Source organism: Cebus imitator, unplaced genomic scaffold (assembly GCF_001604975.1).
Source record: "Cebus imitator isolate Cc_AM_T3 unplaced genomic scaffold, Cebus_imitator-1.0 Scaffold217, whole genome shotgun sequence".
Taxonomy (NCBI): Eukaryota; Metazoa; Chordata; class Mammalia; order Primates; family Cebidae; genus Cebus; species Cebus imitator.
The window spans coordinates 1,789,133-1,807,366 of record NW_016107532.1 but is presented as its reverse complement, the minus strand read 5'-3'; the positions used below and the strand labels follow the sequence as shown (position 1 = coordinate 1,807,366).

Below are 18,234 nucleotides of genomic sequence, written 5' to 3'. Positions count from 1 at the left end.
TTGATATAGAGTCTTGCCCAGGCTGGAGTACAGTGGCATGATCTTGCAACCTCTGCCTCCTGGGTTCAAGCAATTCTCATGCTTCAGCCTCCCAAGTAGACGGGATTATAGCTGTGCACCACCACACCTGGCTAGTTTTTGTATTTTTTAGTAGAGATGGGATTTTACCACATTGGCCAGGCTCGTCTCAAACTCCTGACTTCAGGTGATCTGCCCACCTCGGCTTTCCAAAGTGCTGGGATTACAGGCATAAGCCACCATGCTTGGCCACGTATTTAACTTTTAACAAAACTCTGCCAAGGCCCCTTTTTCATTGTGTCATTTAAATGATATAGAAATATATATTTTTAAAACCCTAGGTTTTCAAATTTGTGGATACACATTTTTCACAACATCCTTAATTACTTAAAAAATTATCTCTGTGTTTCTTTCTCTCTTTTCATGGATTCTGTTATGTTGCATTTTTTTCTTTATTGGTTTTGTCCAAGGTTTTTCTCTTATTATCAGAATAATCTGGTTTAGTTTCTTTAATCACCTCTAGTGTCATTCGCTCTTTTCTTATTTTTCTTCTTTATTTCTTCTTATGTATTTGGGTTTACTCCCTTGCTCTTTGTCAAAAACTTTAGCTAAGTACTTAACTCAGCTTTTTAAAGTCTGTTTTGAAATTTCAATACAATGAGACATTAAAACAATCATGGAATACAAACATTGAAATTGTGAATTGAAATCTTAAGACTGGGGTTTTGAAATGAATCTTATGTGTATTATCTCTAAATTAGTCTTTAATTTGAATGCAATTAAAATCAATATTCCAGAAAAATTTTGGTGGAAACTTTGAGAAAATAATTCTGATATTCATTTGAAAGATGGACCCTTTTGAAAAGCAATAATGATGGGGAAGTTGCCTTACCATACCAGATAGAAGGACATATCATAATGCTGTTGTAATAGTGTTAGAAATAGACCAATGCATCACAATATGGAACCTGCAGATACTCATGTATATAAGAACTTGACATATGATACAGAGATCATCAATCAATTGGGGAAAAGATGTGTTATTTAATATATTATTTGAGAAATTGCCACACTTTGTGGAGGAAAATGAAATTGAATTCTTACTTTATGCCATACGCAAAAATAATCTTTAAATAAATTAAATAGATGTTAACATGAATCTGAAATTAAAACTATAAAGCTGGTAGAGGAAATTATTGGAGAAAATATTGTGCCTTGTGGTTGTGAAGGATTTCCTAAATGAGACTTCTAAAATCACAATCATAGGATAAAAAAGAATTCTATTATATTAAAATTAAAGATTTCTGTTCAATAAAGACCTCTGAAGAAATGAGCAGATATGTAACAGACTGAAAGAAGATTAATTGCAACTTTTAGAGCTAACAAATGATTAATATTTCAAATATGTATAAAGAAATTCTACAAATAAGCAATAGATAAATAAAAACCCATTGAAAAAATGAGTAAGGATGTAAGAAGGCAGTATGCAAAAGAAGAAACACAAATGGCTAATGTGTATATGAAGAGAAAGCATTAGGAATACTTATAAATAGCTGGTGGGTAAGTAAAACAGTGTTGCCATTCAAAATAGCAGTCTAGCAGTACTTAGTGAAATTAAATACATGTGTTCTCATCACCCAGTAATTCAGTTCTTAAGTACACTTATTAGCCCTGAGAAAGTTTTGTGTTAGAGACATTTATAAAGATGCTGATTGCAACATTATTTGAGAGAGAAAAGAGATGAAGGTAACTTAATTGTCCATTACTAGGGGAATCATTAAATAAACTATGGCCTCTACATAGAGTAAATAATAAACAATAAACTAGATTTACATTTGTACCATCGATATATTTCCATAGATACATTTCAGTAATACATGGTTCAGTGAAGAAAGGAAAGAAATAGAACAAACTTGTAGGTCAAAATGCTTTATATAAACTGATTTATACCAATGCCCATAAGGCAACACTATATTTTTTCAGGTAAACATAAATCTAAGTAGACAGATGAGATAGATTGAATAGAAATACATTAAATACACTGGAGTTGCTACTTGTGAAGAAATAAAACTGGAGATAGTAGTTAAAGGAGAAAAGTAATAAGCAGAGGCCCTTTGAAGATGAGTGGTGACAAAACACCATGCATCCAAGAGTGTGATCAATTCAATTCTGTATGCCAGAACTCTTTAATAGTATGAAAAATGAAATTGACAAGTTGGATAAGATTAAACAGAGTGCATATATTTATACACAGAGATAAAGATAGATTTGAGATTTAAGTGACAATAAGCCTGACATAAGAAACATGTAGCACTTCATATTCCAAAAACATTGAATATACATTTTCAAATGCCTATGAAATAGTCACACAAATATATGATATAGTTAAGTCACAAAGAAAAAAGGCAATGAATTCTGAAAATCAGAAGTTGTTCAGACCACGTATTCTGACCACCATGTAGTAATATATTAAAATTATTTATGAAAGAATATGGAAAACATTTTGATCTGAAGATTAAAAACAGATTTTTAAAAAGCAAAAAAATAGCAGATGCTCCTCTAAGTAATTATTTGGCTAAAGAATAAATCCTGAAATTAAAAATTATTTAGAAATGGATGAGAATGATAGCACTACATGTGAAAACATGTCAAGTATGATCAAAACAGTCTTACCAGAAATGTTACAGCTTTAAATGCTTTTATTAGAAAATGAGAAACACTGAAAATAATTTATCTTAATTGTTCAACTCATGAAGCTAACCAGCAACATAAACTAAAATAGCAAAACAGTCCCCACAAAAAGCAGTAGTTAGGAACTAATCAAGTTGAAAGTAGGAGTAATTGAAATAGAACATATACACAAAAACAAATTATTCGTTTAACCAAAAGTTCAGTCTTGAAAAAGACTAATAAAATAGAGAACTCTTTAGGAATTATGATGAAGGAAAATAAATAGAGATGGCATAAATAAGAAGATAGTGAAAAGTGTGGATACAGAGATTTAAAAATATTTGAATAACACTTAAAATTAAGTTAATAAAATGTCAGTTTATGGACATCTCATCAACAGCACTGTCATTCTTTCCAAACATGTAGATACGAATAAGGGCAACTTTTTAAATTAAAAAATTAAAAAATAATTCATGGTACCATTTCATTGCAATCATTTTTCTGTTTTGTTGTTTAGTTTTTGGAGTTGAACACTTCAAAATATTTGTTTCTTCTTTTCTCATATAAATATTTAACCTATAAATTTTGTAGAACTTTCCATTTAGAAGATATTTCAGAGGCAAAAAGGATTGGATATTCTACAAAACGAATATGTTTCAAACAAATCAGGTTGTTATGTGCTTATATGTATACAGTAAGTACTGTGACACTTTCTCATTTATATATATATATATGTATGTACACACACATAGGAATAGAAGATGCATGTAACATTATTAATAGTATCTGTGATGGAAAAGTTGGAATTAAAGACCTTTTATCCACTTTGAAGAGCCTGGAAAAACCTTTAAATGAAGAACAATTTAAGGTCTTATCAAACCATGCAACAGATGGTGAGTACTTCAGTTACTTCTCAGCTCTCCTGTTTAGAGTACACGTGTTCCCACAGGCTAAATTTTTAAAAAGTAATAATAATACTGTATACTTATTATGGAACTAGTATATTCATATGTTGCTCATTGTGAATTGTTACAACCCTTTTGGAAAGTGTATCGACGTTCTTTATTTGGGTAAGACAAACATAATCTTGTTATTCATGTTTTAAAACCAGATGTTCATAAATTGTAATATAATGGCCAAATACTACATATGGTAGGGCCCTACTCTTCCTTTTCTCCAACCCCGTATTCTAGAGAGAAGATACTTCATATATGCAGAGTTCCACAGACTTTTGCATTCTTTTGAAGAAGAACATAACCTTAGTGACCCTACCATTGTTGGATTCACATAACTTTTAGACTAGATGGAGTGTAAAGACAACAGTGAGATTCAGCAAATGACTTCTGGAATGTCTAGAAGGCATCCATTGCATGGGTCTAACCATTTCCTTGCTTTTATTTATTTATTTATTTATTTTATTATTATTATTTAGTTTTATTTTTTTATTGCATTTTAGGTTTTGGGGTACATGTGAAGAACATGCAAGATTGTTGCATAGGTACACACATGGCAATGTGATTTGCTGCCCTCCTCCCCATCACCTATATCTGGCATTTCTCCCCATGCTATCTCTCCCCAACTCCCCACCTCCAGCTGTCCCTCCCCTTTTTCCCCCAACAGACCCCACTGTGTGATGCCCCCCCTCACTGTGTCCGTGTGTTCTCATTGTTCAACACCCGCCTATGAGTGAGAACATGCGGTGTTTTATTTTCTGTTCTTGTGTCAGTTTGCTGAGAATGATGGTTTCCAGGTTCATCCATGTCCCTACAAAGGACCCAAACTCATCGTTTTTGATGGCTGCATAATATTCCATGGTGTATATGTGACACATTTTCCATGTCCACTCTATCATCGATGGACATTTGGGTTGGTTCCAGGTCTTTGCTATTGTAAACAGTGCTGCAATGAACATTCGTGTGCATGTGTCCTTATAGTAGAACGATTTATAATCCTTTGGATATATACCCAGTAATGAGATTGCTGGGTCAAATGGAATTTCTATTTCTAGGTCCTTGAGGAATCGCCACACTGTCTTCCACAATGGTTGAACTAATTTACACTCCCACCAACAGTGCAAAAGTGTTCCTATTTCTCCACATCCTCTCCAGCATCTGTTGTCTCCAGATTTTTTAATGATCGCCATTCTAACTGACGTGAGATGGTATCTCAATGTAGTTTTGATTTGCATTTCTCTAATGACCAGTGATGATGAGCATTTTTTCCTGTTTGTTGGCCTCATGTATGTCTTCTTTTGTAAAGTGTCTGTTCACATCCTTTGCCCACTTTTGAATGGGCTTGTTTGTTTTTTTCTTGTAAATCTGTTTTAGTTGTTTGTAGATTCTGGATATCAGCCCTTTGTCAGATGGGTAAACTGCAAAAATTTTTTCCCATTCTGTTGGTTGCTGATTCACTCTAATGACTGTTTCTTTTGCCGTGCAGAAGCTGTGGAGTTTCATTAGGTCCCATTTGTCTATTTCGGCTTTTGTTGCCAATGCTTTTGGTGTTTTGGTTATGAAGTCCTTGCCTACACCTATGTCCTGAATGGTTTTGCCTACATTTTCTTCTAGGGTTTTTATAATATTAGGTCTTATGTCTAAGTCTTTAATCCATCTGGAGTTAATTTTAGTGTAAGGTGTCAGGAAGGGGTCCAGTTTCTGCTTTCTGCACATGGCTAGCCAGTTTTCCTAACACCATTTATTAAACAAATATAGTGGAGTTTTTGTTCTTTTGTACTTTGTATAAATGTAATAATACTGTATATATTTTTATAGTTTGCTTTTAGCTCAGTATTGTGAAATTTAGCCAAATAGATACATTATAGCTGTGGTTCATTCCTTTTTACTGTTGTATAGTTTTCTATTTCATGAACAAACCACTATTTTAAGACAAATCTGCCCTATTGATATTGAATTTAGGCCAGATTTCAGTTTTTGCTATGCTGTTACGAAAAAGAATGTCATATTTATCTCTTGATATGCATGTCCAAAAGCTTTTTTGAGTATATTTCTAGGATAACTGCTAGGTCTTAGAATATTTTCACGTTTTACTTTAAAAAGCAATGCCAATTTACAAAGTAGATATAATGATTTATACCCCTACCAATAATGGGAAAGAATTCCTGTGGTTCCATATATTAACCAACATTTGGTATTGTTAGAATTTTTTTTTTTTTTTACTGTTTTCAAATCTGTTGGGAAAATAAAAATACCTAATTTTGGTTTTTACTTAAAATTCTTTGATTACTAATGAGATTGAGCACCTTTCAAATGTTTTTAGCTATTTCAATTGACTATCTAATGAATGCTCAATTAGAACTTCTCCTCATTTTTTTGGTGAGAGGGATTTCATTTTTAAGATATTAATTTATAGAGGTGCCTTATATATTCTGGATACTAGCCTTTAGCACTGTACTTTACCAATATTGTCTCTTAGTCTACGGTTGTTTTTTTCACTTTTTATGGTATCTTTTGGTATACATTATTTCTTAATATGAATGTACTCAAATCTATCAATATTTACCTTATGGGCAGTAAACTGTGTCATGTTTGAGAAATCCTGCCCCTATCCTGAGACCATGAAGAGATTCTTCTGTTATCTTCTAAAAGTTTTGCCTTTCACTTTTATGTCTTTGATCTACCCAAATGTAATTTTTATTATGATGATTAATAGGGGCCCAATTGTATTTTTTTCTATCTTGTTTATTGAGAAAACTCTTCTTATTGAACAATAATATCATTTCTGTCTGTATCAAGTGTCTGTATATGCTTAGTTCCTTCTATTGGCCTATTTTTCAATCCTTGTATCAGTACCATATATTTACTATAGTTTTAAAATAAACCTTATGTGTATTAGATGATACTCCCGTTGCCCCCATTTTGTTGTTCTTCAAGTATGTCTTGGCTGTTCTTGAATGTTCCTTGTCCATATAAATTTAGGGAACAGATTGTCAAAATCCTTTGGGAGTTTTGAATATATAGTTCAACTTGGGAGAACTTGTATCTTTTGTATGTTAAATAAAAGCTTTTTTTATTTTAATAGTTTTTGGGGTACAAGTGATTTTTCGTTGTATGGATGAATTGTGTAGTGGCAAAATCTGAGATTTTAGTGTACTTGTCACCTGAATGTAGTGTACATTGTACTCAATATGTAATTTTTTATTCTTCAACCGCCTCACACCTCCCCTTTCTGAGCCTCCACAGTCCATTATACCACTTTGTATGTCTTTGCATACCCATAGCTTAGCTGCCACTTATAAATGTGAACATGCCATATTTGATTTTCCGTTCCTGAGTTACTTCACTTAGAATAATGGCCTCCAGCTCCATCCTAGGTGTTGTAAAAGACATTATTTTATTCTTTTTTATGGTTCAGTAGTATTCCATGGTGTATATATACCACATTTTCTTTATTCACTCATTGACTTATGGGCACTTAGGTTGGTTCCATGTCTTTGGCATTGTGAATTGTGCTGCAGTAAACATATATGTGCAGGTGTCTTTTTGATACAATGATTTTTATTCCTTTGGTAGATAACCAGTAGTGATATTGCTGGATCAAATGGTAGATCTACTTTTAGTTCTTTAAGAAATCTTTATATTGTTTTCCATAAAGGCTGTACTATATTCCCACACTCAGTGTATGCATCTTCCCTTTTTACCATATCCATGCCAACATCTATTGTTTTTGGACTTTTTAATAATGCCTATTCTGGAAGAAGTAATGTGGTATCTGATCATGGTTTTAATTTGCATTTCCTTGGTTATTAGTGATGTTGACCATTTTTTCATATGTTTCTTGGTTATTTGTATATCTTCTTTTTTTTATTGTACTTTAGGTTCTGGGGTACATGTGCAGATCATGCAGGATTGTTGCATAGGTACATACATGGCAATGTGGTTTGCTGCCTCTATCTCCCCATCACGTATATCTGGCATTTCTTCCCATGTTATCCCTCCTCAGCCTTTCCACCCGCTGCTGACGCTCCCCTAGCCCCCCAACAACAGACCACAGTGTGTGATGCTCCCCTCCCTTGTCTGCTCATGTCATTTGCCCACTTTCTAATGGTATTATATATATATTTTTTTCTTGCTGAGTTCTTTGAGTTCCTTGTAGTTTCCAGATATTGGTCCTTTGTCAGCTGTATAGTTTGCAAATAATTTCTTCTGTATTGTTGGTTGTCTATTTAGCATATTGATTATTTCTTTTGCTGTGCAGAAGATTTTTAGTTTAATTAGGTCCCACTTATTTATTTTTGTTTTTGTTGCATTTATTTTTGGGGTCATAGTCATAAATTCTTTGCCAAGGCCAATGTCCAGAAGAGCTTTTCCTAGGTTTTTCTTCTAGAATTGTAATGGCTTCAGGTCTTACATTTAAGTCTTTGATCCATCTCAAATTGATTTTTGGATAAGTTGAGAAATAAGGAGACAAATGTGGCTATCCAATTTTCCCAGTACTATTTATTAAATAGGATGCCCTTTCCCCAATTTATGTTTTTGTATGCTTTGTCAAAGATCAGCTGGTAATAAGTATTTAGTTTTATTTCTGGGTTCTCTATTCTGTTCCATTAGTCTATATGTCTACTTTTTCTTTCTTTAATCAGTACCATTCTGTTTTAGTAACTATAGCCTTGTAATATGATTTGAACTCAGGTAATGTGATGTGTCCAGATTCATTCTTTTTGTTTAGGATTGCTTTGGCTATTCAGGCTCTTTTTAGGTTCCATATGAATTTTAGGATTTACTTTTCTAGTTATGTAAAAATAATGTTGGCATTTTGATAGCAATTGCATGGAATCTGTAGATTGTTTTGGAAAGTATGGTCATTTCACAATATTGAGTCTCCCAATCCATGAGCATAGGATGTTTCCATTTGTTTGTGTCATCTATGATTTCTTTGAGGAGGGTTTTGCAGTATCCTTATAGACAGCTTTCACTTTGCTGTGTAGGTATATCCCAGGATTTTATTTTATTTTGCAGCTATGGGAAAAGGGATTGTGTTCTTGATTTGATTCTCAGCTTGATTGTTGTTAGTGTACAGCAATACTACTGATTTGTGTATGCTGATTATGGTCACCTGTGACTTTACTAAATTTATTTATCAAATTAGGAGTCTTTTTATTTTCTGAGGTATATGATCATATCACTGGTGAACAATGATAGTTTGACTTCCTCTTTTCTAATATGTATGTCCTTTATTTCTTTCTCTTGCCTGATTACTCTGGCTAGGACTTCCAGTACTATGTTGAATAGAAGTGGTGAAAGTAGGCATCTTTGTCTTGCTCCAGTTCTCAGGAGGAATGCTTTCAACATTTCCCCATTTAATATGATGTTGGCTGTGGGTTTGTCATACATGACTTTTATTATTTTGAAATATGTCCCTTCTATGCCTGGTTTTTTGGATTGGATCTATGCCTAGTTTATGATAGGATTTGCATCATAGAAGGGTGCTGGATTTTATCAAATGCTTTTTCTGCACCTATTGAGATAATCATATGGTTTTTGTTTTTAATGCTGTTTATGTGATGTATTACATTTATTGATTTCTGTATTATTATATTACATTTATTGAAACCGTCCCGGCATCCCTGGGATTAAATCAACTTGTTTGTGTGTATTATCTTTTTGATGTACTGTTGAACTTGGTTTGCTATTATTTTGTTGAGGATTTTGGCATCTATGTTTATCAGGGTTATTGGTCTGTAGTTTTCTTTTCTTGTTATGTTCTTTCCTGGTTTTGGTATTAGGGTGATACTGTCTTCATAGAATGAGTTTGGAAGGAGGATTCCCTCTCTTAATCTTATGGAATAGTTTAGTGGGATTGGTACCAATTCTTTAAATGCCCAGTAGCATTCACTGTGAATCCCTGGACTTTCTTTGTTGGCAATTTTTGAATTACCAATTCAGTCTCACTGCTTGTTATTGGTCTGTTCAGGATTTCTGTTTCTTTCTGATTTAATTAATGAGTGTTGTGTGTTTCCAGAAATTTATGCATTTCCTTTGGATTTTCTAATTTGTGTGCATAGAAGTGTTCATAGTAGTCTCGAATGATCTTTTGTATTTCTGTGGTGTGGGTTGTAATGTCTCCATTTTCATTTCTGATGGAGCTTGGTTGAATCTCTTTTCTTGGTTAATCTAGCTGATAGTCTATCAATTTTGTTTATCTTTCCAAAGATCCAACTTTTGTTTTATTGATCTTTTGTATATTTTTGGTTTCAATGTCATTTAGCGCTACCCTGATCTTTATTATTTCTTTTTGTCTGCTAAAGGAGGCTAAAGATAAGGCCTCAATCCCTTCTGGCTTATAAGGTTTCTGCTGAGAACATATATCTTTATAGTACTGTGTTTGCTATTTCATCATCATATGCTGTTTCTTAAAGTTAATTTTCATAATGTGCACTTCTTTTATGTTTTTGTTTTTCTTCATCTTTCTGTGCTACTGGGACTAGGACCTCCAAAATAATCTTAGCTAAAAATATTGATAATGGGCATCTTTGTTTTATTCCTGTTCTCAGAAGAATAAGCATTTCATCAAGTATGAAACCAATTCTTTGCTGTGGGTTTTTCGTAAGTACCATTCACTAGGCTAAAGAAGTTGCCTTTTAATTCTTGTTTTATAAATGATTACATTTATATTTGTTTATTTGTTTTATTATGAAACTTTTAAACAATTTTATTCATCTATTAAGATAAGTCATGTGCGTTTTCTCTTTTAATTAATGTGGTGCATTAGTTGATTTTTTATATTAAATGCAACCTGAATTTTTAGAATAAATTCATTTTAGTCGTGATATCTTATCCTTTTTACATATTGGTGGGTTCATTTTTCTAATACTTTGTAAAGGATTTATACATCTCTATCTGTGAGATTAACTTGTAATTTTCTTTGTTTACATTAGTATTGTCAGGATTTGATGTCACATTATCTTCATAATTTGAAAAGTATTTTTTCTGTGTCTAAATCTTTGAATAGTTTCTTTTTTTTATTGAACTTTAAGTTCTGGGATACATATGTAGAACATGCAGGTTTGTTACATAGGTATACATGTGCCATGGTGGTTTGCGGCACCCATCAATCCATCATCCACATTAGATATTTCTCCTAATGCTATCACTACCCTAGCCTCCCACTCCCCAACAGACCCCAGTATGTGATGTTCCCCTCCCTGTGTCCATGTGTTCTCATTGTTCAACTCCCACCTGAGTGAGAAAGTGGTGTTTGGTTTTCTGTTCCTGTGTTAGTTTGCTGAGAATGATGGCTTCCAGTTTCATTCATATCCCTGAAAAAGACATGGACTCATCCTTTTTTATGGCTGCATAGTATTCTATGGTGTGTATATGCCACATTTTCTTTATCCAGTCTATCATTGATGGGCATTTGGGTTGGTTCCAAGTCTTTGCTATTGTGAACAGTGCCGCAGTAAACATATGTGTGCATGTGTCTTTATAGTAGAATGATTTATAATCCTTTAGGTATATACCTAGTAATGGAATTGCTGGGTTAAATGGTATTTCTGGTTCTAGATCCTTGAGGAATCACCACACTATCTTCCACAATGGTTGAACTAATTTATACTCCCACCAACAGTGTAAAAGCATTCCTATTTCTCCACATACTCTCCAGCATCTGTTGTTTCCTGACTTTTTAATGATTGCCATTCTAACTAGTGTGAGATGGTACCTTATTGTGGTTTGATTTGCATTTCTCTAATGACCAGTGATGATAAGCTTTCTTTCATATGTTTGTTGGCTGCATAAATGTCTTTTTTTTAAGAAGTGTCTGTTCATATCCTTCACCTACTTTTGATGGAGTTGTTTTTTCTTGTAAATTTGTTTTCTTTGTTTTTGTTTTGATTCTTTAAGTCATTTTATTTGATTTTACTTTATTTATTAGTATACTTTAAGTTCTGGGATAGATGTGCAGAACGTGCAGGTTCATTACGTAGGTATACATGTGCCATAGTGATTTGCTTCATCCATTCACCCTGTCATATACATTAGGTATTTCTCCTAATGCTATCCCTCCCCTAACCCCTACCCTCTGTCTTCCTTCCCTTAGCCCCCCTTCCCACCGACAGGCCTGGTGTGTGATCTTCCCCTTCTTGTGTCCATGTGTTCTCATTGTTCAACACCCGCTTATGAGTGAGAACATGCAGTGTTTGATTTTCTGTTCTTGTGTCAGTTCGCTGAGAATGTTGTTTTCCAGCTTCATCCATGTCACTGCAAAGGACATGAATGCATCCTTTTTTATGGCTGCATAGTATCCCATGGTGTATATGTGTCACATTTTCTTTATCCAATCTGTCATTGATGGGCATTTGGGTGGTTTCCAAGTCTTTGCTATTGTGAGCAGTGCCACAATAAACGTATGTGTGCATGTGTCTTTATAATAGAATGATTTAATCCAGGTGTCTAGCTGCTATAGTACCAGAAATTGCAGTCACTTTATTTTCTTTTAGTTGAATTAAATCAGATCTCTCTCTCACTCTCTCTCTGTCTCCCTCTCTCTCCCTCTCTCCAAAGAAGAGTAATTCTCTTTCTTTCCCATCATCATTATCATCTTTCTCTCTCTCTGTTTTCAGAAGAAATCCTTTCTCTCAGTTACTAAAATCTCTCTCTTCAGGCATTTGGTATATTTTCTTCAAGGGGTTTAGGCTTTTGCAAAAGCAATCTCTACAAAAACATTAAGGTTACAAAAATCACAGAAGTGAGGAAATACTACTTAAGGTCAAGCTAATTGCTTAGAATGGGAGGGCGGGGAAAGATGGGTCAAATTAGCCTGCCATCCAAGAGGTGCAGTGTTATAGCTCTAATAGTGATATTTTAAATAAATTATAGTAGACTTCCAGAGAAGGATAACATTTGAACCAGACTGAAGGCACCTATGTCTCTAGCAGTTAGGCATGAAATACAAATTAATAAAATAAGTTGGCAGAAGATGAAGTGATGAGAATTGTGGAATAAGTTGAGAATGTATATCCCATGGAAAGATAATGAAATTCAAATTAAAAAATAACTACTATGAAACTCTTTAGGCCAGTGAAAAATCACTAAATTTCATATTGTATTCATTCTGTGGGCTACAGTTTATAATTTTTGAAGCCATCTCCAGTAAGAGTAGAGAAGAAATCTTTTCCTTCTGTCTTTCTGGGTTTTTGGCTGAGGCTCTGTAACAAAAGACAGATTTACAAGATAAAAGCATACAAGTTTATTTAGTATAAGATTTATGTGACATGAGAACCCTCATAAGAAAATGAAATCCTGAAGAAGTGGTTAAATCTGGATGATTTTATGTTAGAGTGGATGAAGAGTAGAAAATGGCAAAATCTAACAGAGGACAAAAGGATATGAGCTAAGAGTAGCTAAGGGTAGTATGACCTGTTTTGATTCCTTTCAGCATCCCTCCATCTTCAGAGATAAGGATGCTCATTTTCTTATAAGAAGAGCACCTCTCACATGAGGATATTATGACCTGCTTCAGGGGAGACAAGCAAGATCACAGAGTTCTTGCACCTGATATTTCTCAGATTCCTTCAGCTTAAAATATCCAATTCTGTCATAGTGTTATATTTTGGAGTAGCATGTCCTGAACCCTGTTATTTCAAAGAACAAGAAATATTTATGTGTGATGTTATGGATAATTTAGAAGAAATTGACATTTGACTGTTAGGTTTCCTGAGGGTTTTTAGCTGCTTGGAAAGGGGATTCTTAGTTTTATATATTTACTTTTGTGCATAGTTTTTTGTTTGTTGTTTCAATGTCAATTAGGAAGTAATGATAGAAAGAAAAAATTGAATTTTTCCTCTTTGTCACCAGATTTTTTTTTTCAAAGGAAAATATTTCTTTTCTTTCTTTTTTGGGTTTCTTTCTTTGCTGTCTTTGTTGGATAAAACATCTCTTCAGGGAATGGTCCTATATATTCTCTTATACTCTTTACAAGTATTTATATGCTTTAATGAAAATTACTGTGTATATATATTTGTACTATATAACTTGTTTATTATTTTTAAAACTCTGGGTCAGTTGTGAAATACATTTAATAGGTCCTGAATAGTATTTTTAAAAAGAAATGGAATAACTTGAAATTTTTTTAGAAGTTATTTGAGTGTATCACCCACGATAAGGTGAGTATTGCTTTACAAAACTTATATTTCTGTTTGTGTGTGTGCTCATAATATAGAAGTATTTCTTACTATGCATTTTGATCACTAGAGTTTGAAAGCTGAATGAAATAATATTAAAATAATACCAGATCTCTGCCTTAATGAATTTAAAATCTACTTTATTTAAATCCTACTTTATTTCTTAACTTTGCAGAAAGAAATGTGATCTTAAAAGATGTAATTGATGTTTTCACTAATTCACCTAACCCATCAACACCATTCCACAGTAAGTATAGTAAAAGAATAAAAATTAGAAACCAGTTTCTTAGGTCATTTTATGGGATCTTATCTTTTCTAAAATATAATTTGTTTCTCTGTGTATTTGCAACACTTTCCTAAGTTTTCTTTGCTTTATTTGAAATGTAATCTGCTTTCTTATTCCTTATCATATTCAATTTATGCTTTGAGTATAATGAATTATTTAGAACTATATACCTAGAATATCCTCCTTTAAAATCAATAATTTGTCTCAGTATTACGCTTCATTGTAAAAGCATAAAGCCTTCCCATTACTCTAGTACAATTTTCTCTCACCTTTATAAATAGCCACATGCTTATTTTCCTCACCTGTAGTGAAATGTGTTAAAGAAAGTAAAAGAAAGATCTAGTGTTCTTAAAATTAGTTGGTAGATAAGAGAGAAACACTTTCTGGTATTTGGATAGTGTATGACTGTTTTTCAGTCTGTAGCAAATTTATATTTTTTAGTGTTTTCCTTTCCCCAACAATTTGGCTTCTATTTCACCTTCTTGCCTTCGTTCTAAGAGCTACCACATACCTGTTCTTGAAAAGCTTTGCAGTCTGTGAAAGACCAGAGCCTGTAGCAGAAACACCTTTCAGGGATAGTAGTTACTGAAAAAGTGAGCTTTACAAAATATTTACAGAAACTCAACTTTTACTTGACTAGTGGTATGCTAAACATTTTTTATTATTTAACTGACTTCTAAAAACAAAGCCCATAATTATGTTTTAAAAGCTCTTTAACTTAGAATTTCTTCTATAGTAGGCTGTGGTTTTTATATCTTAAAAGAGGCTTTGCCCCAACTTCATTATCTGTTCTCTATTCTTCCCGTATTTTCAGATTTACTTAAAGAGATCACAACTCTTGATAGTATCAGAAATGATACAATGCCTGTAAATGAGCTGAGCTCCAAACTCTTGAGTGCTGGCATTCCAATAAGCAACAAGACATTCCAAGAGATCTTGAGACAAGCATCTGTTGATGGTGAATACTTTTTGAAAGAGCAATCTATTCTGAGCTTAACGAAGTCCTAGTTTTGCTGTGTGCTTGGGATAGGTGTCGTATATATGTATATTTTATTTTTTGATCAGTAAAAGTGTTTATTTTTTACTTTTATTTATTTTGAGACAGAGTCTCACTCTGTCTTCCAGACTGGAGTGCAGTGGTGTGATAACGGCTCACTGCAGCCTCAGCTTCCTGGGCTCAAGCCATCAAACTCCTGAACTCAAGCTATCTACCCGCTTTAGCCTCCCAAAGTGATGGGATTACAGGTGTGAGCCACCACGCTCAGCCCAAAAGTATTTAGTTTTTAATTGGCAAATTAAAAAATATTTATTTATGGTGTACAATGTGATGTTTTGAAATACGTAAACATTGTGGATGATTAAATCAAGCTAATTAACATATCCATTACCTTAAATCATTATAATTTTTTGATAGCATATAAAATGTAGTCTTTTATCTGTTTTTATAGTTCATACAGTACATTATGAACTATAGTCACCTTGCACTAAAATAAATCTCCAGAACTTATTCCTCTTGTCTAACTGAAACTTTGTTTCTTTTAACCAATATCTCCCCTCAAATTCCCGACTCCCCTCAAATTCCCTAGTCTTTGTTTCTATTACTCCAACTTTTTTAGATTCCACATATGAGTGAGATCATGCAGTATTTGTCTTTCTGTGCCTGGTTTGTTTCAAAAAACATAATGTCCTCCAGGTTCATCCATGTTGTTGCAAATGACAGGATTTTCTTCTTTTTTAAAAGGTTGAATAGTATTCTATTGTGCATATATATTTATAACATAGAGATGGACATCACATTTTCAAAAATCTATTCATCTGTTGATGAATGGGCACTGAGGTTGATTCTTTGTCTTGGCTATTGTGAGGAGTGCTGCAATGAACAAGGGAGTGCAGATATCTCTTTGACATGCTGATTTCATTTCCTTTGGATATATACTTGGAAGTGAAATTTATGGATCACATGGGAGTTCTGTTTTTAATTTTTAAGGAATTTCTATACTGTTTTTCATAATGGTAGTACTAATTTACATTCCCACCATAACTGTACAAGAGTTCCCTTTTCACCACTTCCTCGCCTACACTTGTTCTTTTGTCTTTTTGATAAAAGCTATTCTTACACATGAGTGGGTAAACTGGGTCTTAGAAATATAATGAGAACATTGGCACATTGAGAGCTAATTGAAATTCATAGATTTTTCTACTAGAAATATTTTTAAGAGTTATCCTCTATTTAGCATCAAATCTATGCACCAAAATTTAATTATTTAAGCCAAGCAAATTCCTTTAGTTAGAATTTCTTTCTTGTTTTGAGAAAACAGATTGTGGGTAAAACTATTTTAAATTAATTGATTTTTATCCTGCTAATTTCCAGAAATTACAAAATTTTCCATCCTTACACTTTGTCATGGTTATTTAATGATTATCAGCATTGATACCTTGCCATTTCATAATCCTTGTACTTTACTTTTTAGAAAATAGTAATGTAAGTCTCAAGAAAATTTTGGAGAATGTGAACATAAATAAGCCAGCTTCTGTAGTTGAAGGTGGGTCAATCAATATTTTATTTTAGATATTTAGATAGTTTTCATTGCCTCTTGTTATTATTTTTTAAATGGCATTATGAGGCATAATTGATATAAAACTGTATATTTTTATATTTAAAAGGACATTTAATTAAGCGTAGATATATGCACGCACCTATGCAACGATCATTACAGTCAAGATAATAAGCATATCCCTTACCCCTAAAACTTTCTCATACCCTTTATAATCTTTCTTGCCTTTCTCCACATTTACCACATTCCCAGGCAACCACTGGTAAGCTTTGCTTCACTAGAAATTTGTTTTTGCATTTCTAATAATTTTATGTAAATGGATGTGCTCTTTTTTTTTTTTTGCTGGCTTTCTTCACTCAGCATAATTATTTTGAAATGTATCCATGTTATAGTGTGCATAAGTAGTTCATTCTTTGTATTGCTGAATAGTAATTCACTTTATAGATATACTACAGTTTATCTGCTTTCCTGGTGATATAGGTAAATTAGGTTGTTTCCAGGTTTTGCCTATTACAAATACAGCTTCTGTAAACATTCACAATCAAGTTGTTGTATAAACATATGCTTTCATTTCTTTGGACAATTGCCAAGGGGTGTGCTAACTGAATCACATGGTAGATGCATGTTTAACATTTTAAGAATATAGTGAGCTATTTTCTAAACTGGATTTACCATTTTACATTCCCAGGAGCAATGTATGAGAGTTTTAGTTTCTCCAAACTCTTGTCAATACTTGATATATTCAGTCTTTCAAATTTTAACCATTCTAAGAAGTATATAGTAGTATCTCATTGTGGTACTACTTTGCATTTTCTTTCTTTTTTTTTTTTATTATATTTTAGGTTCTGGGATACATGTGCAGATCATGCAGGATTATTGCATAGGTACATACATGGCAATGTGGTTTGCCGCCTCCATCCCCCTGTCATCTATATCTGGCATTTCTCCCCATGTTATCCCTCCCAAACCTCCCCATCGCAATTTTCCCTCCCCTAGCCCCCAAAACAGACCACAGTGTGTGATGCTCCCCTCCCTGTGTCCATGTGTTCTCATTGTTCAACACCTGCATATGGGTGAGAACCTGTGGTGTTTGCTTTTCTGTTCTTGTGTCAGTTTGCTGAGAATGATGGTTTCCAGATTCATCCATGTCCCTACAAAGGACACAACTCATCATTTTTTATGGCTGCATAATTCCATGGTGTATATATGCCACATTTTCCTTGTCCGGTGTATCATCGATGGCCATTCGGGTTGGTTCCAGGTCTTTGCTATTGTAAACAGTGCCGCAGTGAACATATGCATGCATGTGTCTTTATAATAGAATGATTTATAATCCTTTGGGTATATAACCAGTAATGGGATTACTGGATTAAATGGAATTTCTATTTCTAGGTCCTTGAGGAGTCGCCACACTGTCTTCCACAATGGTTGAACTAGTTTACACTCCCACCAACAGTGTAAAAGTGTTCCTATTTCTCAGCATTCTCTCCAGCATCTGTTGTCTCCAGATTTTTTAATGATCGCCATTCTAACTGATGTGAGATGGTATCTCAATGTGGTTTTGATTT

At 33.5% G+C, this 18,234-nt stretch overlaps 1 protein-coding gene across 5 annotated transcripts in view; it reads left to right on the top strand.

The window, feature by feature from the left end:
* Positions 1-18,234, top strand: part of EFCAB13 (EF-hand calcium binding domain 13) — a 181,261-nt gene that overhangs the window by 95,895 nt on the left and 67,132 nt on the right. For 4 of the 5 annotated variants that reach the window (XM_037745972.1, XM_037745973.1, XM_037745971.1 and 1 more), the window contains 3 exons: positions 3,441-3,581; positions 14,001-14,072; positions 14,926-15,069. In XM_037745972.1, the coding sequence (XP_037601900.1) occupies positions 3,441-3,581; positions 14,001-14,072; positions 14,926-15,069 (357 nt within the window). Of the gene's footprint in view, positions 1-3,440; positions 3,582-14,000; positions 14,073-14,925; positions 15,070-16,582; positions 17,407-18,234 lie in introns of those variants that run through there. The other variant, XM_037745975.1, reaches the window with a different exon arrangement.